Genomic DNA, 22,748 nt, shown 5'->3' on the forward strand with positions numbered 1-22,748 from the left:
GCTGGGATTACAGGCGTGAGCCACCGTGCCCGGCCAAGACTATTTTTTAGAACCATAACCACAGTACAGTTAGCATACTTTTGAAAGTCGATGGGAATTCGTTAATATTTAAATTTCTCAATAGGCTAATTTTTATTTTTAGGGATGGGGGCTTGCTGTATTGACGAGACTGGAGTGCAGTGGCTATTCCTGAGTATTGTCATAGTGACTACATCTCAAACACCTGGGCTCACATGATCCTCCTGCCTCAGTGTCCCGAGTAGTAGTACAGGGACTATAGGCACTTCCCGCTGTGATCTGCTTCCTCATACATTTTAAAAAAATAGTTGGTTCAAATCAGAATCCGAAAAAGTTACATAAATTGTGTTTGATTAATGTGTATCTTGGGTCTCTTTTAGATCTAGAGTGTCTCTCATCTTTTTTAAGAAACATTATTTGTTGAAGAAAATGAGTAATTCTGTATAATTCCCCACATTCTAGACTTTACTGATTGTATCCCCATGATTTCTCTGCCTCTTGTGTTTCCTGTTAACTATAGTAACTATAAGTTAAATACGGAAGTTTGTAATTAAGGTGTTTTTTTATTTTTGTTTTTGTTTTTTTTTTTTTGGGAGACAAGGTCTTTCTCTGTTGCCCAGGGTGGAGTGCAGTGGTGCCATCTCGGCTCATTGAACCTCTGATTCCTGGGCTCAAGCAATCCTCCCACCTCATCCTCCTGAGTAGCTGGGACTACAGGCGTGCACCACCAAGCCCAGCCAACTTTTATATTTTTTGTAGAGATGGGATCTCACCATGTTGCCCATGCTTGATTTTTAATAAGAATACTTCATTGGTGGTATTTATAGATTTTGATTTGTTTCCAAATTGTTCTTTCAAAAGTTTCATTTTATCTAGTCATTTTACAGGACAGCTTTTATCAGTTCCTGGTATAAAATCCTGCTGGCCTCAGCCTTATAATATGAATATGTATACATACATAATACTTCATACACATACGATATACATATATTCCCGTGTATATATATGTGTGTGTGTCAGCCACTTACATGTCCTGTTACTCTTCTATGAATCTTAAATTTGATATTGCTGTTTTGAATCTACTTCATCCCCTATGCCTTCTATATTCTCTCTGCTTGAAATCTACCCTCACTATCTTGAATGATGAAGCCTGGTGACAACTTTTTAGATAATTTTATGTAAGATAATTATTTGCTAAGTCATCCAGTGACACACTCGGGTATTGTTTGTCTCCCTACCATCAGCATCTAGTAGGTACTTCAAAATCAGAGCGCTTTATTCTGTATTTTTAATTTTTTCTGTCTTTGCCTCTTACCCAGGGATGCAAACTCAGATGTCTATCCACAGAGGCCTAAAGTGGGCTGTAACATGGTTTGGCAGACTTTTAATGTAAATAGCCAGATAGTAAATATTTGTAGCTTTTGAGTACTTTTGTGGGCAACTACTCAACCCTGTACTCTGCTGTTGTTGCTTGAAAGTAGCCATAGACAAACCGTAAACAAGTGAGGCTGACTTTGTTCCAATTTATCCCATTTCTTTGCTTTTAAAAAAATACCTATGTATTCGCTTAGCTGGAGTTGGTCTACAGGCTGTAGTTTGCAGACCCCAGGACTAGAGGTTTGTTGCCATGTGTGAATTTGTACTTAATCTACTCAGATTAAAAGAAAGAAAAGCTGGAAAATCACTGTATTTGATGAAATATGCCATTGTATAAGTGTTCCCAAATTAGCTTAGAATGTTATGAAATATTATGAGCCAGTAATGTCTATAGGCTTATTTCTGCCTGAAGGCCACTAGTTTTATCTTGAGAATCTCATCCTCATTTCCTGGCAAAATAAGCACAGAATAAATGCTTGTTGAATAAATAAATAAATGAACCTCATACATTATTAATTTGTTTTTGTTTTCTCAAACTACTAGGAAATTTTGTCTGTGGCTAAAAAAAATAAAAAGAATGAGGTAAGAAATTTATAATGTAAGATTAAGTTTAGAAGTCATATTTACTCCTCAGTTACTAGTCCTTTTTCTTTAATCAGCAGTATATGTTCTTCTCACTATTTATCCTGTTTCTTTGCTTTAAAAAAAAAAATACCTGTGTATTCACTTCTTCCATATCCAACATTCTTCTTTTTTATGTATCAACTTTAGTTAGGTGTTTTATTGCATGATTCTTGATGTATAAATGTTAATTTATGGGTCTAGCAATGTTGCTTTTAACTTGTGAATCTGGCAGTGATACAAGTGCTCGTAACCATGTGGATATAAACCGTGAGTCATCTTATGGAAGCTGTGAGGGATGCCTTAATCTTGCTTCAGACCTTAAAGATTTTTTAAGTTTCTTAAAAGTTCTGTTTGAGAAGGCTTGATTTCTGAGCCACCTCTTCACTTACCCCATTTCATGTAGAGAGGTTCCTTGTTATCTGACTTTTTATTGCTCAAGTACTTAAAATTACGAGGTTGCCTAGGGAAGCAAAATAATCATGACATGAAAATATTCATGAATGGATATCAACTTCAGGTAGTTAATTTACATATTAAAGATTTTTAGGCCTTTGGGAAATCAATGTTATGTTTATAAAATGAGAGATTATCTATTTGGTCATATAATTTCGTCCAAAATTTATATTGTAAAAGTGTCTTGATTTTTATTCTTTGTTAAGTATAAGGACTGGTTTACAGGTGCAGTTTAGTTGGATTTTTAAAGATTTAGTTAGATAAACATTTAGTTGGATTTTTAAGATAAAGTCTAGATGTAATCTTCTGTAATTTACTATGGGATTTTGGCTTCATTTTGTAACTTACAGTCAGTCAGTAAGAAATAGTTGTTAAGTATGGTATTTTAATGAATTTCGACACTTGCATACACTTGTGTAACCACCATCTAAATCAAGATATAGAACATTTCCATTGTAGAGGGATCTCTTCTATGTCTTTCCACCCCCAAACCCAGAGGAGGCCACTTTGTACACCTTTTATAGGATGGCTTATTATTTCCTTTCCACTCAACATGTCTGTGATACTCATTTATGTTGTTGAGCATATTAGTAACTGGTTTCTTCTTATTGTTGACTAGTATTCTGTTGAATGAATGTTACAATTTTCTCATCCATCCCCTTATTGATGGGCATTTGGGTTGTTTGCAGTTTGTGACTTTTATGAGTACGGTTGCTATGATAATTTACATACAAGTCCATGTGTAGACATGTTTTCATACTTTCTGCCTGTGTACCTGGGAATGGTATTGTTGTGTTACGTGGCAAATGTATGTTCATAAGAAAGTACAGATTTTTCCCCCCAAAGTGAACGCATCATTTTATTCTCTCGCCAGCAATGTTTGAAAATTCCAGCTTACATTATTGTCAGCATTTGATAGTCTTTTTAATTTCAGCCATTTTATTAGATGAGAAATGGTAACTTCTGTGGTTTTTAACTTGCATTTTCCTGATTACTACTGAAGTAGAGTATATTTTTATGTTCTTTGATAACTATGTTTTCTTTCTTTTTTTTTCTTTTTTGAGATGGAGTCTTGCTCTGTCGCCCAGGCTGGAGTGCAATGGCACGATCTCGGCTCACTGCAAACTCTGCCTCCCAGGTTCAAGCGATTCTCCTGCCTCAGCCTCCCAAGTAGCTGGGACAACAGGCGCATGCCACCATGCTCAGCTAATTTTTGTATTTTTAGTAGAGACAGTGGGTCACCATTTTGGCCAGGATGGTTTTGATCTCTTGACCTCGTGGTCTGCCCGCCTCGGCCTCCCAAAGTGCTGGGATTACAGGCGTGAGCCGCCATGCCCGGCCTATATGTTTTCTTTTGTAAAGTATCTGTTAGTATCTTTTGCCCGTCTTATTTATGTGTACTATATTTTCTGTGTAACAGTTTAATAAATTATTGAGTATCACAATATTAGAAGTTTGGAAGAGAGGTGCAATTCTAATGATCTTTTCAAAAGTATGTGCCTGATTTTAATTTGTAAGGGTTGTTCTCAGATTTTTATATTTTATTTTATTTTATTTTTTGAGGCAGAGACTCCTGTCACCCAGGCTGGAGTGCAGTGGCTGTGTTCATGGCTCACTGCAGCCTTGACTTCCTCGGTTCAAGTGATCCTCAGCCTCCCGAGTAGCTGGGATACGGGCAGTTGTGTGCAACCACACCCAGCTAATTTTTTGTATTTTTAGTAGAGACAGGGTTTCGCCATGTTGTCCAGGGTTGTCTTGGACACCTGGACTCAGGTGATCCTCCTGCCTCAGCTTCCCAAAGTGCTGTGATTGTAGGATTAGTCACTGTGCCAGCCTGTTATTGTTTTTTCTTTAGTAGCTTTTCATTTGTAGAGGGATGGCGATGTCTCCAGTTTTTTAATCCAGGTGTGATCTTTGTCTTCTATACTTAATGATTATAGGACTCGGTAGATTTTGTTAGTTACATTTTCTGTTAAATGGTGGCATACAGCAGCATTTTGTATAACACATCTTATTAAAATTTTTTTCTCTACAGGATGAAAACTCCTCCTCTACTAATCTCTGTGTGGAAGATCTTCAGAAAAATAAAGATTCAAATAGTATAATTAAAGATAGATTGTCTGAAACGGTTAGGCAGAATACTAAATTCTTTTTTGACCCAGTCCGGAAGTGTAATGGTCAGCCAGTACCTTTTCAACAACCAAAGCACTTCACAGGAGGAGTGATGCGATGGTACCAAGTAGAAGGCATGGAATGGCTTAGGGTAATGAATTGTAATTTTTAATACAAGATACTGGTTTTATTTCTATAGTAGCCTAATAATTTGACGTACCACAATTTGAGTCATTTCTATCATGTTTCACTATTATACATTTGTGTGTGGATACTTGCTTTCTGATTTCTTTACCCTGAATTTTTAGAAGTGGAAATTACCTTGTTAATGGCTTCTAACACTTTTATGGCTTTGATAAAGGACTTTCCACAGTGTTGTTATAATTTATGGTGTGATTATATCAGTTTTAACATAATTCTCATCTTTGGGTGTGATTTTTTAAAGAGAAGAAATAAAATATTGTAACCCTGTAGTTGTTTATATCCGAGTTTAAATACAGTATCTATTATTTTGTCCAGATGCTTTGGGAAAATGGAATTAATGGCATTTTAGCAGATGAAATGGGATTGGGTAAGACAGTTCAGTGCATTGCTACTATTGCATTGATGATTCAGAGAGGAGTACCAGGACCTTTTCTTGTCTGTGGCCCTTTGTCTACACTTCCTAACTGGATGGCTGAATTCAAAAGATTTACACCAGATGTAAGACATGCTTCCTTATGTTAAAATTATAATTTTACATGTTATGCTTTGTTGTTGTGAGAATTAAATTGTAGAACTCCTATAATTATATTGGTTCCTGTATAAATATTTTGTCTGATTTTTTACTCAATCTGCACAATACCCTAATTTAAATTTATATAGTATAGGTTTTGGAAATCCCTGACATCTTTCCTAAAATATTCCTGAATGATTTTCAGTGCATTGGTTAATTTGATTCGACTGAGACAGACTTAGGTAGAGATTTTATTAAAAATTCTACTTGTTCTTCACTTGATCTTTGCCAAAAGGCTGAGAAGAGAGTTTTCTGTTTTTTCTATACACGTTACCTTCTGCAGTTTTTTTTGAGACGGAATCTCTGTTGCCCAGGCTGGAGGGCAGTGATACAGTCTTGGTTCACTGCAATCTCTCCCTCCCATGTTGAAGCGATTCTTGTGCCTCAGCCACCCGAAGTAGCTGGGATTACAAGCATTTGTCACCATGCCCAGCTAATTTTATGTTTTTAGTAGAGACGATGTCTTGCCATGTTGGCCAGGCTGGTCTTGAACTCCTGGCCTGAAGAGATCTGCCCGCTTCGGCCTCCCAAAGTACTGGGATTATAGACGTGAGCCACCGTACCCCTCGGGCCCAGCCCTTCTGCACATTTTTGCCTTATGAGAAATACATATATTCTAGGCGTAGTATCACCATCTGTCTCATTTTATATATTTATATATATATATTATTTATTTATTTATTTTGAAATGGAGTCTGTCTCTGTCACCATGCTGGATTGTAGTAGCTGGGACTACAGGCGCACACCACAAGGCCGGGCTAATTTTTTGTATTTTAGTAGAGACAGAGTTTCACCATGTTGGCCAGGATGGCCTCTATCTCCTGACCTTGTGATCCGCCCACCTCGGCCTCCCAAAGTGGTGGGATTACAGGTGTGAGCCACTGCGCCCAGCCTATATGTATTTTATGTATTTGTAGGTTTTTTTGGGGGGGGGGGGGTGGTTGTGTTTGTGTGTGTGTGTGTGACAGAGTTTTGCTGTTGTTGCCCAGGCTGGAGTGCAATGGCACGATCTCGGCTCACTGCAACCTCCGCCTCCCGGGTTCAAGCGATTCTCCTGTCTCAGCCTCCCAAGTAGCTGGGATTACGGGCATGCGCTACCACGCCTGGCAAATTTTGTATTTTTAGTAAAAAACGGGGTTTCTCCATGTTGGTCAGGCTGGTCTGGAACTCCCGGCCTCAAGTGGTCTGCCCGCCTCAGCTTCCCAAAGTGCTGGGGATTACAGGTATGAGCCATCCCGCCTGGCCCGTGTATTTATTTTTATGACTTTTTTTTTTTTTCTTCAGACAGGATGTTGCTCTGTTGCTCAGGCTGGAGTGCAGTGGCGCCATTCTGGCTCACTGTGGCCTTCACCTCCCAGGCTCATGTGAGCCTGCTATCTCACACGCCTGAGTAGCTCATGTGAACCTCCCATCTCACTCAACTGGGTGAGTAGCTGGCACTACGGGTGTGTACCACCACACCAGCTAATTTTTGTATTTTTTGTAGAGATGGGATTTCTCCATGTTGCTCACGTTGATCTCGAACTACTGGACTTCAGAGATCTGCTTGCCTTGGCTTCCCAAAGTGTTGAGATTATAGGTGTGAGCCATTGTGCTGGGCCTGACTTTGTTTTGTTTTGTTTTGTTTTTTTTTTTTTCATTTTCTCCCATAATAGTTCAATGATTTGTTAGAATTGCTTGGCTTATTTTGCTATAGAAAAATAGAAATAAAATTTTAAAAAATTATATTTTTTCCCTCAATGATTTATATTTTCTAAATAGTCAATATTTACATTTTGTTCTTAAGTCTGATAAAAATCAATAAAAATTTTTCAGATCCCTACAATGTTATATCATGGAACCCAGGAGGAACGTCAAAAATTGGTAAGAAATATTTACAAACGGAAAGGGACTTTGCAGATTCATCCTGTGGTGATCACGTCATTTGAAATAGCCATGAGAGACCGAAATGCGTTACAGGTACAAATGATCTTCATTGGTTCTTTGTAATACATAAAACATGTTTTTCTTCATTTATACAACTTTATACAACTTTCTCACCATCTGGGAGCATTTGTCTAATTTTTTGTTGTTGTTGAAATAATAGATTATATTGTGCATATACCTGTAGAAGCTGGAAACTTTATTAACAGAATGATTGGGATGAAGGCCATCATTTGTAACAATATAATTAAAGCTTATGGCAGTTTAACCTATGGCTTAGAATCATCCAGAAATAGACCTAATCTCTGAATGTATTACAGATTTATTTGTGACAGGTACTTTGAGTATATGGAATTTACCTAGCGTATTTTGATCAAATAAGAGTATTTGAAGACAAGTTATTTTTAGAGTATCTTATTGGACTATTTGGTAACATTTTCATTTCTATTTTCTTGATGTTCTAGCTACTTATTTAAATAATTTCCAGTTAGCATAACAGAATTGAAAGATTGACCTTTTTTCTTTCGTGCCTTCTGTTTTCATTTATTGGTGTTTTGAACTTCTTCCTCACTGCTCTACCTCATTCATTTATAATTCTTGACTGCTTTTTTTTTCCTTTCTCTGGCCATGTGAGAATCCTCTTAGTGCAGTCCCCTTGGGTTTATCTTGCTTGCTTGGAAATAGGAAAGTACTTAATGGTTTCAACATAAAATCAAAACACGTAAGTCATAAATAGAATAATTATGACTTGCATAATTATGACCAGTATTGTCAGGTTTTATGTGTGTGCTGGCAAAACTTTGGAATATGATTTGCAGAAATCTTAGTTCAGGAGTTTAGCAAAGTTTATGAATGTGTACAGCATTAAAAAGTATTTAAACCAGGCAGAGCATGAAGGCTTATGCCAGTAATTCCAGCACTTGGGAGTCTGAGGCGGGCAGATCCCTTGAGGCCAGGAGTTCCAGACCAGTCTGGCCAACATGACGAAACCCTGTCTCCACTAAAAATACAAAAATTAGCTGGGTGTGATGGTGCACATGTTCAATGGCACAAGGATTGCTTAAACCCAGGAGGTGGAGGTTGCAGTGAGCTGAGATTGCACCACTGCACTCTAGCCTGTGTTACAGTGAGAGTCTGTCTCAAAAAGAAAAAAAAATTTAAACCAGCAGTCCCCAACCTTTTGGCACCAGGAACTGGTTTTGTGGAAGACAAGTTTTCCATGGACCATGGGTGGGGGATGGTTTCAGAATGATTCAAGTGCATTATAATTATTGTGCACTTTATTTGTATTATTATAAAATTGTCATATATAATGAAATAATAGGGCCGGCCCTAGTGGCTCACCCCTGTAATCCCAGCACTTTGGGAAGCTTAGGCGGGCAGATCACTTGAGGTGAGGAGTTTGGGACCATCTTGGCCAACATGGTGGCCAACATGGTGAAACCACGTCTCTACAAAAATACAAAAATTACCTGGGCACAGTGGCCTAGCTCCTTGGGAGGCTGAGGCAGGATAATTGCTTGAACCTGGGAGGCGGATGTTGCAGTGAGCTGAGATCATGCCGCTTGGTTGGCTGGGCAACCAAGTGAGACTGTGTCTCAAAATAATAATAATAATAATAATTTTACAACTCAACCATAATGTAGAATCAGTGGTAGCCCTGAGCTTGTTTTCCATCTAGGGATGATGGGAGACAGTGACAAATCATCCACCATTAGATTTTTATAAGGAGCACACAACCCAGACAACCCAGATCCCTTGGATGTGCAGTTCACAATAGTGTTCATGCTCCTATGAGAATATAATGTCTCCTGATCTGACGGGAGGCAGAACTCAGGCCATAATGTGAGCAGTGGGGAGTGGCTGTAAATACAGATGAAGCTTCCCTTTGCTGTAAATACAGATGAGGCTTCCCTCCCTCACAGCCTCTTACCTCCTGCTGTGTGGCCTGGTTCCTAACATGCCATGGACCCCTACAGGTCTGTGACCTGGGGCTTGGGGACCCCTCATTTAAAGCATTTCTTTACAGTAAAAGTAATATATACCAATTTTTTTTTAAAGGGTAGTGTACAGGAAGATGTAAAAGCACCTGTAATTCTACCTGAGAACTACTACTTTTTTCTTTTTTTTTTTTTTTTTGAGACAGTCTTGCTCTGTTGCCCAGGCTGGAGTGCAGTGGCGCGATCTTGGCTCACTGCAAGCTCCACCTCCCAGATTCACGCCATTCTCCTGCCTCAGCCTCCCGAGTAGCTGGGACTACAGGTGCCCGCCACCATGCCCAGCTAATTTTTTTGTATTTCTAGTAGAGACGGGGTTTCACTGTGTTAGCCAAGATGGTCTCAATCTTCTGCCCTCGTGATCCGCCCGCCTCAGCCTCCCAGAGAATTCTACTTTTATACTAAATAATTATAGCTAACATGTAGGTATAATTTACCCATATGATCATACTATACATTCATTTTTTTTTTTTTTTTTTTGGGTCCGAGACAGCGTCTCACTTTGTCACCCAGGCTGGAGTCCTGTGGCACGATCTCAGCTCACTGTAGCCTGAACCTCCTGGGCTCAAGTGATTCATTCTCCTACCTCTGTCTCCTGAGTAGCCGGGACTATGGACGTCCATCATCACACCTGACTGATTCTTGTATTTTTTTGTAGGAACAGGGTGTCTCAAGCCATCCAACTGCCTAGGGCTCCCAAATTTCTGGGAGTACAGGTGTGAGCCACTGCTTCCGGCCTGCATTCACTTTTGCAACTTGTGTTTTCTACTCAGTAATACAACATGAAGACCCTTCCTGTAATGAAATAGTTAAGCTTCCTTGTCCATTTCCTTTGCCAGTGGCTAGAAACTTTTGACTTTTTCCATTTCAGTGAGCTTATGTTATCATTTCAAGGATCTTAGCTTACTTTGGTAACAGAGTGTGAGATCCCAGGGCTTTTGTTGCTGAGTGCGAGTGGAAGTGACTGAGTTCACTTGCTAATTTGGCTTTCAGATTCCTCATCATTTATTTCCTTGTTTTCTTTTCTCTCACATACCCATTATAAAAGTATATATATATATATATATATGTATATATATATATATATTTTTTTTTTGAGACAGTCTCACTCTGTCACCCAGGCTGGAGTGCAGTGGCATGATCTTGGCTCACTGCAACCTCTGTCTCTCGGGCTCAAGCAATTCTCCTGCCTCGCCTCCTGAGTACCTGGGATTACAGGCATGTGCCACTACATCCAGCTAATTTTTGTATTTTTAGTAGAGACGGGGTTTCACCAAGTTGGCCAGGCTGGTCTCAAACTCCTGACCTCAGGTAATGCGTCTGCCTCGGCCTCCCAAAGTGCTGGGATTACAGGCCTGAGCCGCTGCGCCCGGCCAAGGATATTTTATATTTTTATCTGGATTTTTGGATAGCTATCTTACAGTGAGAGATAATTCAGGTTTTTTGGTTTACCATATTGCCAGGAAGATAAATCCCTTCTTGGTTATTTTAATAAAGAAGATACAGTACTATAAACTTTTTTCATTCTTTTGGGATGTATAAAGCAAAATGCAAAACTTTCTCTATACTCTTTCCTCAATTTGTCAGTCCCATTTTTTAAGGATAGTTATACTTTTCAGATTGTTATTTATATTTCCAGAAATACTTCATATTTCTGTATGTTAATATAAATTAGATTAATTATAAATCTTCCTGATTAAGATATATGAGAAATCACAGATATTAAAATGAGAAAGTTAAAACAATTTCCTTGATAACTTAATGAAAGTGAATGGGTGACTTTCTGTGTATATATAAATTGCTTAAATAAAGAAGGGAAAATTCTAGTGCTATTTGATGTTTCAGCGCATATGGAACTAATAAAAGCTCTCAATTTTTAGTAGTCTAGTGTAACATTAATATTAAAACTTGGGAAAATATTAGAAAAGAAAGCTACAACTGTGTTGACTAAGGTGTGAATAGGGAAATCTTAAATTCAGAATAGGTGGAGTTCAAACTTTATTGCATATTTTAGTAGGTCTCTTCCAGGAACAGAAATATCTACCAGTTTTAGGAATTCTCGTAAGTGGATCAAATGAAAACATGATCATTTCAGTAGTTACTGAAATTACATTTGATAAAATTCAACATCCATCCCTCATAATAGAGGTTTTAGTTTTAGAATTCTTGTTAGAAAAATTGTGAGATCATTGTTTAAAAATCTTTTTCCTCAATTCGTTTTCTAGCATTGCTATTGGAAATACTTAATAGTAGATGAAGGACACAGGATTAAGAATATGAAGTGCCGTCTAATCAGGGAGTTAAAACGATTCAATGCTGATAACAAACTTCTTTTGACTGGTACTCCCTTGCAAAACAATTTATCAGAACTTTGGTCATTGCTAAACTTTTTGTTGCCAGATGTATTTGATGACTTGAAAAGGTGGGTAAGCCAGTTATTTAATGATTTAACCTCAAAAATCTGTGCTGTTAGTTAAAATTACTTTCTTTTCAGTAACTGAATTAAAATGCCAAATATTTGGCAAGTTCTTTATGGTGTATATTGTATGTTCTACTCCTGCCACAAATTATGTGAGAGCAGATTAAGAAAAGATTATTTAAAACTTACTTGCATTGATTAAAGGAAGACTGCTGAATGCTACTTTAAGATAATATTTTTATAATAAGGTTCTTTTATGTGTTACCTTTGTAAAACATTTTAAGATGGATTTTTCTCACTATATCCTCATTAAACAACCAGGGACAATAGAGTTGTTAAATTATTTCCTATCTCACATAAAAGAAAACCTAGGTGTAGAGTTGTTACAAGATAAGACTAGTTAGTTAGCACCAGAGCCAAAGTTAAAACTAAGGTCTCCCAATGTCAACATAGTGTTTTAATTCTGGAAACTATGTTTGAATCTTAGCTTATATAATAAAATCAGACATAAAAGTAGTTTTCAGAAAGTAATTAGTAGCTTCAGAATGGAGGAGAAGGTAATGTTGAAATAATTTAAAACTGATTACAACGGAAATATAACTTGGGCAAAAAATAATTTATACTTGTTTTGGCATCAGTGAAGGAAGTAAGCTAATTGGATGTGGAAAAATAATTTTAAATTTTGGGAATTTATTTCAAATCTGGTTACCGAATGGTGGCTCAAGGCAGGCTGCCTTATTGTGACTCTGGGCGCTTTTATTGAAAGACAAGAATTCCAGGTCCTGTGCAGACATACTGAGTTACAGTGTCAAGGGAGGAGTTGAGAATCTGAGTTTTTTGAACATGCTTCTGGTGATCCAAGTTTGGTAACTTCTAGTCTACTGCATAAATGTTACTAGAATTTTCCAGAATTGGGTATAATGTTACCTATTCTATATTATTAATCTGCATGCTCATACTTAATTGCTCATTGTAATATATATATTTTTAACATTGGGAAGGAATAAGCATGTATATTATTGTCAAGTTACGTATATGTTGAATTTTAAAATATTTATTGTAGTGGCCATACTTAGACTGATGGAGAAAAATCATATGACTTTGGTTTTCAGAGATAGTTCTCACTTTTGTAACGTAAAATTATAAATATGTACCTTAATCTTATTTTTGATTTTTACACTACTGTACAATTGTTAATCTATTTATAAATCAGAAAAGTGTTCCCTTTAAGCTCACAGTTCTTGATGGTTCAAAAATGCAATCAATTTATCTTTGTTGTTTGAATGTGTTCTTTTCCATTATAATTTTTAAAAATTGCACCTAAGGATTTGGTGCAACAATACTATGTTTCAGTATCAGAGATTATTACTGTAAATGATAAATCATGTATCATGTTGACATAATTGAATTTATGTGATGGTTAACTTAAACATTTTTCTCTTCCAGCTTTGAGTCTTGGTTTGACATCACTAGTCTTTCTGAAACTGCTGAAGATATTATTGCTAAAGAAAGAGAACAGAATGTATTGCATATGCTGCACCAGGTTTTCCATGTTTTCTTATTCTGCTTAACCATAGGCTCGATAGAGTATAAAAGGAACTCTGGAGATCACCTGTCTAACCCTTTGTAGTAGAGATTTGAAAAATGAAGATCCTCCTACATTTAAATGACTCCTTTGTCCTTTCTTCTTCCAGAGGTCACATGGTTTTATGACAGAACTCGAGTGCTTACCTAAGTTTTGTCCTTTTCAGATAGTATACTCATTTTACCCCTAATGGTTACTGATAAGTTTGTCAAGCACAAAACAGAAGTATGTGGTTTTTATGGAATGCTTGCCAATAATACTTTTATAATTTACATCCTTGCATGGCTGCTGTCTAATCTATTTTTATTGCTTCCTGTAATTCCTGCCCCATCCTACCTATCTTTAATTTAGAGAAACATTATCTTTCAAAGGTAATCTAGTCATATGAGCCTGAAAAGCTTCTCAGTTGTGGTTTAGCAATTTTATTCAAAGTCTTTATCGTTTTTTCTGATATTAAAGTTCATACATGTTCATGAGAAAAACATGAAGCAGGAGAGAAGTGAAAAGTAAAAATATCACTTCCTCTTAAAATTGTATTTCCTAGCAGTGCATGTGGAATGATTATGTTGTGTTATATGACAATCCAAACTCTTTTCTGTCTTTGTGTAAACACGTGTGTTTTATCTATATTTTATGAAGAAAAGGATTTTAAAAATAAAATTGTTCCTTCAGATAGTCTTTTAAACAATTATCAGAAAATTCTTTTCCTTTTACTACATGTAGATTTAAATCAGTTTTTAATAGCTGCTTATTATCCCATTGTCCTGTTCTTCTATAATTAATAATATCTATCTCTTCCTCTTTTCAAAATTTTCTACAATATAAACAAGGTTGTAGTATCTGTACTTAAAACTACACCTTTGCCCATTTCTGGCTATTTCCCTAGGAAAGAATTCCTAGAATGTATGTGTCAGAGTTTACAGATGAGGGCTTCTTTGAAAGCAAATTGCCCTCCAGAAAAGATTTATATGATATACGTCCATATGAAAATACTTATTTACTCAAGCTTCATACCAATTTTGAGGTTAGAAGTCCTTTTCAGTGTTGCAGAGATTAAAAAGGATGATTATTGCTGAATTGAGATGTTTATTGACCATTGGTAGTTCCTTGTGACCATATTCCAACATGTGTCGGAATATTTATTTCTTAATGGTTTATAATAACTATATGTTAAAAATAAGTTAATGTTGCAAATAATTTCTTTCCCCTTGCTTTTTGGGATAAACTTTGTTTATGGTGTCTGTGTGTGTTCATGTGCACAAGCGTGTGTGTTTATATTTAAAATTTTCTTTTTTTCCCCACTGTGACTCTAGGCAATGACAGAAATTTCAATGTGCCAATAGTTATAGAAGCTTTTAAATGTCCCAGTCTGAATTATTGGAGTAAATGACTTATTTAGGAAGAGATGTGTTTGGACATCACATCCTCATCAGTAGTGTATACATCCATATAGTGTATACATCCATATAGTGTAGCAAAGGATTAAGTTTCTGTTCTTAGGAAATTTAATTTGAGAGTCAAGACAATGAATATTTATAGAATTTGTCACTTACATGTTACCTCACAGTGTACACAGGTAGATAGATATTCCTTAGAAATGATCATCTGCCTTTTGATTGAACATTTGTAGTAATTGTCATAGTTGATAATTCCATAAGAGGGCTCACTGGAATTGTTTTACTATAGATAACTTCAGATTTCCATTAATATTAAGATATGATAATGAACTTTTATTGTATCCAAATTCAACAGTTTATCAAAAATAGGGGCAGTTTTGAATGTTCTAGCAATAAGAATATTCTCTGTAATACGGTGCTTAAATTTGAGTTTATATTACTTTTACACTTTGTCCTAATTATGTTTTAATGCATTACTACAGGAAAAAGTTTTCATTTGAAATGAATTCAGATTAGTTGGAGATAGTTTTAAATCGCTAGTATATTTTCTTAACTATTTTCTATATGAAAGAATTCCTTTCCTTTTTTAATGCAATGTTTGCATAAACATTGCATAGTAAAAAAAATTTTTTTTTACTTTCCGTTTAAAGTTCTTTAAGCTTGCTACTTTTCTATTTCCACCCCATATTGAAGGCCAAAAGCAGTATAACCTTTACAAATTATTTATTTAAAATTTTTTATTTTAAAATTATGCATACACGGTAAGATATTTTTAAATGTTATAAAAATTTAGAAAATAAAAAGAAGTAAAAATATCTGTTTTCCTTCTGCACTTCCTTTCTTATCTCCAAAGTATAACTAATAGTTTTTTTTTTTTTGAGACAGAGTCTCACTCTGTTGCCCAGGCCTGGAGTGCAGTGAGCGTCTGCCTCCTAGGTTCAAGCGATTTTCCTGCCTCAGCCTCCTGAGCATCTGGGATTACAGGCGTGTGCCACCACACCTGGCTAATTTTTTTGTATTTTTAGTGGAGACAAGGTTTCAGCATGTTGGCCAGGCTGGTCTTAAACTCCTGACCTGAAGTGATCTGCCCGCCTTGGCCTCCCAAAGTGCTGGGATTATAGGTGTGAGCCACTGCACCTGGCCAACAGATTTTTTTTTTTTTTTTTTTAGAGACAATGTCCTACTATGACATCCAGGCAGGAGAGTAGTGGTGCCATCGTTGGTCATTGGGTTTTTATCTGCAGCCTCCAACTCATACTCTTGGGTTCAAGTGATCCGCCTGCCTCAGCCTTCTGAGTTGGTGGAACCAAAGGTGCATGCCACCAGGTCCAGCTAATTTTTGGTAGATGGGTCTTGTATGACTCTTACTTGTTTTTGTCCGCTTTGAAAGCTTGTGTACTAGGAAAAACATATATAAATACCTTTTTTATACATGTGTTTCAGCGGTATAGTGTGCCTCTTCTTCCACATATTTGCCATTTCAGTTAACATCAAACTGTAACATTTGTCAGTGCATGTGGTAGAAAAATAACTGGTTATTTCATGTTTTCCTTAAAGACATGGACTTTTTAAAAATTTTATTTATTTATTTTTATTTTTTTGAGACAGAATCTTGCTCTATCTCCCAGGCTGGAGTGTCGTGGCGCAATCTCGGCTCACTGCAAGCTGCTCCTCCCGGGTTCACGCCATTCTTCTGCCTCAGCCTCCCGAGTAGCTGGGACTACAGGCGCCTGCCACTACGCCTGGCTAATTTTTTCTATTTTTTAGTAGAGACGGGGTTTCACTGTGTTAGCCAGGATGGTGTCGATCTCCTGACCTCGTGATCCGCCTGCCTCGGCCTCCCAAAGTGCTGGGATTACAGGCGTGAGCCACCGCGCCCGGCCAGACATGTTTTAACATGTTTATGAAACATTTACGTATTTTTCCTGATTACCTGTTGGCATATTTGTTTTTGGGTTGGTATCTGTAGATACCAACACTGGTAATGTGTTTACTATCTTTGGTAATAGTCTGTCTATGATTAGCCCTATAGCTGTTGGGTATTTAAGTCCAGAGTCCTGAAAATGAGCTTTATTATATATGATTACTATATGTAAACCATTGTCAGTATTTAAAGGCGGGGTATAAAGAGTATACAATTATTTATTTATTATTATTATTATTTTTTTTTTTTTTTGAGTCAACATCTCTGTCGCCCAGGCTAGGGTGCAGTGCCGCCATCTTGGCTCACTGCAACCTCCGTCTCCCAAGTTCAAGCCATTCTCCTGCCTCAGCCTTCCGAGTAGCTGGGATTCTGTAATCCCGCCACCACGCCTGACTAAATTTTTTTGTTTTTTTAGTAGAGATGGGATTTCACCATGTTGGCCAGGCTAGTCTCAAACTTCTGACCTCAGGTGATCTGCCCTCCTTGGCCTTCCAAACTGCTGGGATTACAGGTGTGAGCTACTTCGTCTGACCTAGAGTATACAATGATTTTAAACAAGTATTTGTGCTCTTCTAGTGACCCGAATATTTTAATAATGGCATAATTACTGTCTGTTGCTTCTGTGTTCTCTTTATAAATGTGATAATCATTTGTAACCACCCCAGCTAATGAAAGAGAATAATTTTAAGCCTGAAACTTTAGAACTTAGAGAAGGAAACTTGTATGTCTGCATCCGTAGGTCAGCTGGCTTTTTACTGAGCCTAAAACCTCATTCTATTAAAAAAATTTTAATTTTTAAAAAAATTTTTAGTTTTTTGGGTACATAGCATCTGTATATATTTATGAGGTATATGTTTTGATATTGGTACAGAAATGCAATGCATAATAATCATATCATGGAGAATGGGGTATCCATCCCTTCAAGCATTTATTATCCTTTGTGTTACAAATGATCCAGTTATACACCTTTTTTTTTTTTTTTTTTTTTTTTTTTTTTTTTTTTTGTGGGGACAGAGTCTTGCTCTGTCACCCAGGCTGGAGTGCAGTGGCACAGTCCTGGCTCACTGCAACCTCTGCCTCCCAGGTTCAAACAATTCTCCTGCCTCAGCCTCTTGAGTAGCTGGGATTACAGGTACCCGCCAGCACACCCAGCTAATTTTTATATTTTTAGTGGAGATGGGGTTTCACCATGTTCACCAGGCTGGTCTCAAACTCCTGACCCAGGTGATTCACCCGCTTCGGCCTCTCAAAGTGCTGGGATTACAAGTGTGAGCCACCGCACCTGGCCTCTAGTTATACTCTTCTTTATATTTTAAAATGTAAAAGTTAAATTATTATTGACTATAGTCACCCTGTTGTGCTACCAAATACTAGGTGTTATTATTTCTACTTTTTGTGCTCATTATTTAAAATACTTTTAATTTTTATTCATTTTTATTATTTCCTCTTTTGTATGGTGCTAATAACATCTCATTCTAAAAGTTGTGGGCTATAACTGAAACTTCAACCCTAAGAAATACAAATGCTACCTTTATATTTTTACTTGTAAAATTATTTGGGATAGATTCTTAACAGTTTTTAAAAGAACAATAAATTCTGAAATGCTGCGGATAACTGTGAGTTTATCATTTGGTCTGGTCTGGGAAAATCTCAAGATATTTTCACCTTTTGAGATTTGATATTATTTATATAGGAAGTCAAAAGATAAGGTAAGGGGGAGTATATGGGGACAGTATTCCTTGAAAAAAAAGAATGTTTAATACTCATATTTTTCTGTTCATGTTTTAATTTTAGATTTTAACACCTTTCTTATTGAGAAGACTGAAGTCTGATGTTGCTCTTGAAGTTCCTCCTAAACGAGAAGTAGTCGTTTATGCTCCACTTTCAAAGAAGCAGGAGATCTTTTATACAGCCATTGTGAACCGTACAATTGCAAACATGTTTGGATCCAGTGAGGTATAGTGGTTTTGAAATGTACTGTAAATGAAACTTGACATATAAAATTTCTCTTTTTTCCCTTTTTTTTTTGAGAGAAGATGTCACTCTGTCACCCAGGCTGTGGTGCAGTGGCACAATCACTGCTCACTGCAGCCTTTACCTGCCTGGCTAAATTTTTTGTATTTTTTTTTGTAGAGACTGGCATTTTGCCATGTTTCCCAGGTTGGTCTCAGACTCCTGGGCTTAAGCAGTCCGCCCACCTTGGCCTCCCAAAGTGCTGGGATTACAGGTGTTAGCAATTGCGCTTGGCCTAAATTCCAGTTTTAATGTCCCGTTGTTCATTTTCAGGATTAGGGTGAATTTCTAACTGGGGTGTAAGGCATAAGGCTAGTGGCAAAAGTTGTTTCCTAGTATCTGGAGTCCTGCTAAAATGTAAGTGATAATCTTTGTATTAATTGCTTCACAGTCATCTGGAATACTTACTAAAAATTTAGGCCAGGTGCGGTGGCTCATGCCTGTAATCCCAGCACTTTGGGAGGCCGAGGTGGGTGGATCACCTGAGGTCGAGAGTTCGAGACCAGCCTGACCAACATGGAGAAAACTCTGTCTCTTCTAAAAACACAAAATTAGCCAGGCGTGGTGGCACATGCCTGTAATCCTAGCTACTCAGGAAGGCTGAGGCAGGAGAATCACTTGAACCCGGGAGGCGGAGGTTGCGGTGAGCCGAGATTGTGCCTTTGCACTCCAGCCTGGGCAACAAGAGCGAAACTCCGTCTCAAAAAAAATAAATAAAATAAAAATTTATATTTCCGTACAGATTAACTCTAATCATGCTTTCTGGGGATGAACTTGGAAGTGCGTTTTTAACAAGCACACAGTTATTTGAGAATCCCTGTACTAAGGACTTGGCAACTAGACTAATCTCCAGATATACAGATTGAGCATCCAAAATCTGAGTTGCTCCAAAATTTGAAACTTTGAGTGCTGATATGACACTAAAAGGGAATGCTTATTGGAGCATTTGTATTTTCCCGTTAGGGATGTTCAACCTGTACAGTTTCCTTACAGAAGGTTATTGATAACCAAAAGGATTAATAATCAATTTGATGATTATTATTCATCACCCACCATATTATAGGAGATAGAGGTGGGATATTGTTATCATGTAACTGAAGGAGACCCTTAAGTTTTGTTTAACTGTCCAGATTTTTTATTGTACACTATGAACCTATATATTTTCTTTTCAAAATATTTATTGTCATGCACTTTTAAACAATAGGACCACCAGACTCTCTTCCCCCCCAACTTTGTTGTTTTTTTTTTTTGAGACAGAGTCGCTGTGTTGCCCAGGCTGGAGTGTAGTGGCACGATCTTGGCTCACTGCAAGCTCCGCCTCCCGGGTTCATGCCATTCTCCTGCCTCAGCCTCCCACCTTGGCTGCCACCACGCTTGGCTAATTTTTTCTGTTTTTGAGTAGAGACGGGGTTTCACCGTGGTAGCCAGGATGGTCTCGATCTCCTGACCTTGTGATCTGCTCGCCTCGGCCTCTGAAAGTGCTGGGATTACAGGCGTGAGCCACCGTGCCCAGCCTCTTCTCCCTTTTTAATAATTAATTATAATTAAAGGAAGGGTCTAGCTATTTACAGATTCACATTATTTGTCTGTTAATGAGCAATTTCATAATGAGCAATTTCATGCAGTGTTACACCAATCTGAGGAAATATCCTCTGTAGTGCAAATTTCCGGAGCCATATTTCAACTTTAAGGTATTAAATCCTTTTGTGTAAGTTCAAAGTAGTTTTATACACCCTTGATTTTTACCTATTGAGATATGAAGGCCCTTCCTCTTATTGTCATCCATGTTAAAATTAAACTAGTTTCCTACAACATTCGTATTTGTCTATAGATTGTCATTTTGTACATAAAATATGCCTTATTTTGTTTACATTTAGAACCTAAGGACATAGCTTTATAAACTGAATTTCTTTTAATTCGTTCCCTTTTAGAAAGAAACAATTGAGTTAAGTCCTACTGGTCGACCAAAACGACGAACTAGAAAATCAATAAATTACAGCAAAATAGATGGTTTCCCTAATGAATTGGAAAAATTGATCAGTCAAATACAGCCAGAGGTGGACCGAGAAAGGTTTGAATTCAAAAGTGAATTTAAGTATTCTTTAAACTGTGACCATTTTTTGCATTTCTCATATGTATGCATTATTTGTTTTGGTAGGACTGTTGTGGAAGTGAATATCCCTGTAGAATCTGAAGTTAATCTGAAGCTGCAGAATATAATGATGCTACTTCGTAAATGTTGTAATCATCCATATTTGATTGAGTATCCTATAGACCCTGTTACACAAGAGTTTAAGGTGAATACTGTTTAATTCTAATTTACTGTTTTGATGTCTGTCACTTTTATATTGGCGGAAAGTGTTAATTTGTTTTGATTACAATTATTAAAAATAAGTACGGTGCTATTTGTCATGAAGATTGTAATCCTTCAGTAAGCTGAGACAGTCTTCTTTACGAAATCTCAGAGAACCTTATCAGGGTTAGAAAAATGGTCACTTTCTATGAGCAACTGGTTTTTTTTATTTTTTTATTTTTTATAGAGACAGGGTCTTGCTATGTTTCTCAGGCTGGTCTCAAACTCCTGGTTTCTCAGGAAGTCCTGCCTCAGCTTCCCAGAGTGCTAGGATTACAGGCAAGAGCCACCACGCCTGGCCTCTATGCAACTAGTATTTTTATTTATATATTTTATGTGAACAGCTAAGAATTCTAAATTTAGTAATTGATTTGTACTCTGCATGTTTACTTGTTATATTTTAGAGAGAGTGGTCATCTTTTCACTATTTCTTTTATCATTAATATTTGGCTTATCAAAATCAGCCCGGTTGCTCATTGCTTAAAGATCAACAGGTAGCCACTGAATAAAACTAATTTTGATTTGGAGGTTTTCAAATTAAGTAAATGAAGTTGCTTTCTTGGGTAGTTGATAGAAAGATAACATAATATTAATAGAAATAAATTCTTAGTAACCCTCAATCACAATTGTTTCAAGGTAGTTTACAATAGGCTTTTCCACTCCTGGCAATATTGACATTTTGGGCCAGATAATTGTTTCTTAGAAGGTAATGTTCAGTGCACTTAGGACATTTAGCAGCATCCCTGTCTTCTACCCATTAGATGCCACTAGTATTCACTTCCCTCAGTTATGACAACTAAAAAGTTTGCTGCCGCTGCCAAATATACCCTGGGGATAGGTGGAGGGCAAAATTGTCCCCATTTGAGAGGCACTGCTTTACATCTTTATTAGAGTAAGAAAGAAGACAACTTTCCCACTCAAATGAAAGTAGCTCTCTCATGAGGTAATTTCACCAGAAGGTGAAAAAGTCTTTATCCACAATATTTAGATTACTTATCAGCTCCTGTATTTTCTCTTAAGTTCTGGTAGGAATTCTAGCAGTAGCTTACATATACATTTAGTTGGAAATAACTCACTTTTCAAGAATAAGCCTGAGTATGTACCCATTAAGTTTGACATAATTGTTCTCTTTCACAATGACTTTGAGAGAGGAGTGCTGAGGTTAGATCAAAGTTATATTTGTACTTTGTTTTTGTGAAATTGCTGGTTTTACATTCCAGAGTATGTCTTTGAGTAATAACTATCTTCTGATTTTACAAAGATTAACAGGTCAGTTTTTAAGTTTTTTAAGTGACTTGGCTTTGAAAATTGAGCTTTCCAAATGGCTTTTGTTTTAACAAAGCAAATAACAGTTTTCTCTCTATTTTTTCTTCCTTTGCCCCTTCTTAAGATCGATGAAGAATTGGTAACAAATTCTGGGAAGTTCTTGATTTTGGATCGAATGCTGCCAGAACTAAAAAAAAGAGGTCACAAGGTGGTACTTTTGATTGGAATTTTGGATTGTTCAATTATTTTTTTATCAATCATTAGAAATATTAAGATATGTTTAATTTCAGGTGCTGCTTTTTTCACAAATGACAAGCATGTTGGACATTTTGATGGATTACTGCCATCTCAGAGATTTCAACTTCAGCAGGCTTGATGGGTCCATGTCTTACTCAGAGAGAGAAAAAAATGTAAGACTACTTATGTCATACATACCAAACTATTCTTTTATAATTCCTATCTTGATTTCTGAAGTAATATTCCAAATAGACCCACAAATTGATAAAAAGACA

The 22,748-nt window shown here is 36.9% G+C and overlaps 1 protein-coding gene across 4 annotated transcripts in view; it reads left to right on the plus strand.

Moving 5' to 3' along the window:
- HELLS (helicase, lymphoid specific) overlaps positions 1-22,748 on the plus strand; it is a 58,242-nt gene that overhangs the window by 24,371 nt on the left and 11,123 nt on the right. For 3 of the 4 annotated variants that reach the window (XM_054435486.2, XM_054435488.2, XM_063670002.1), the window contains 11 exons: positions 1,939-1,977; positions 4,508-4,735; positions 5,104-5,286; positions 7,175-7,318; positions 11,505-11,701; positions 13,145-13,241; positions 18,399-18,560; positions 20,549-20,688; positions 20,776-20,914; positions 22,361-22,444; positions 22,527-22,646. In XM_054435486.2, coding sequence (XP_054291461.1) covers positions 1,939-1,977; positions 4,508-4,735; positions 5,104-5,286; positions 7,175-7,318; positions 11,505-11,701; positions 13,145-13,241; positions 18,399-18,560; positions 20,549-20,688; positions 20,776-20,914; positions 22,361-22,444; positions 22,527-22,646 — 1,533 coding nt within the window. Of the gene's footprint in view, positions 1-1,938; positions 1,978-4,507; positions 4,736-5,103; positions 5,287-7,174; positions 7,319-11,504; positions 11,702-13,144; positions 13,242-14,169; positions 14,308-18,398; positions 18,561-20,548; positions 20,689-20,775; positions 20,915-22,360; positions 22,445-22,526; positions 22,647-22,748 lie in introns of all 4 variants that reach the window. The other variant, XM_054435489.2, reaches the window with a different exon arrangement.

Source organism: Pongo pygmaeus, chromosome 8 (assembly GCF_028885625.2).
Source record: "Pongo pygmaeus isolate AG05252 chromosome 8, NHGRI_mPonPyg2-v2.0_pri, whole genome shotgun sequence".
NCBI lineage: Eukaryota > Metazoa > Chordata > Mammalia > Primates > Hominidae > Pongo > Pongo pygmaeus.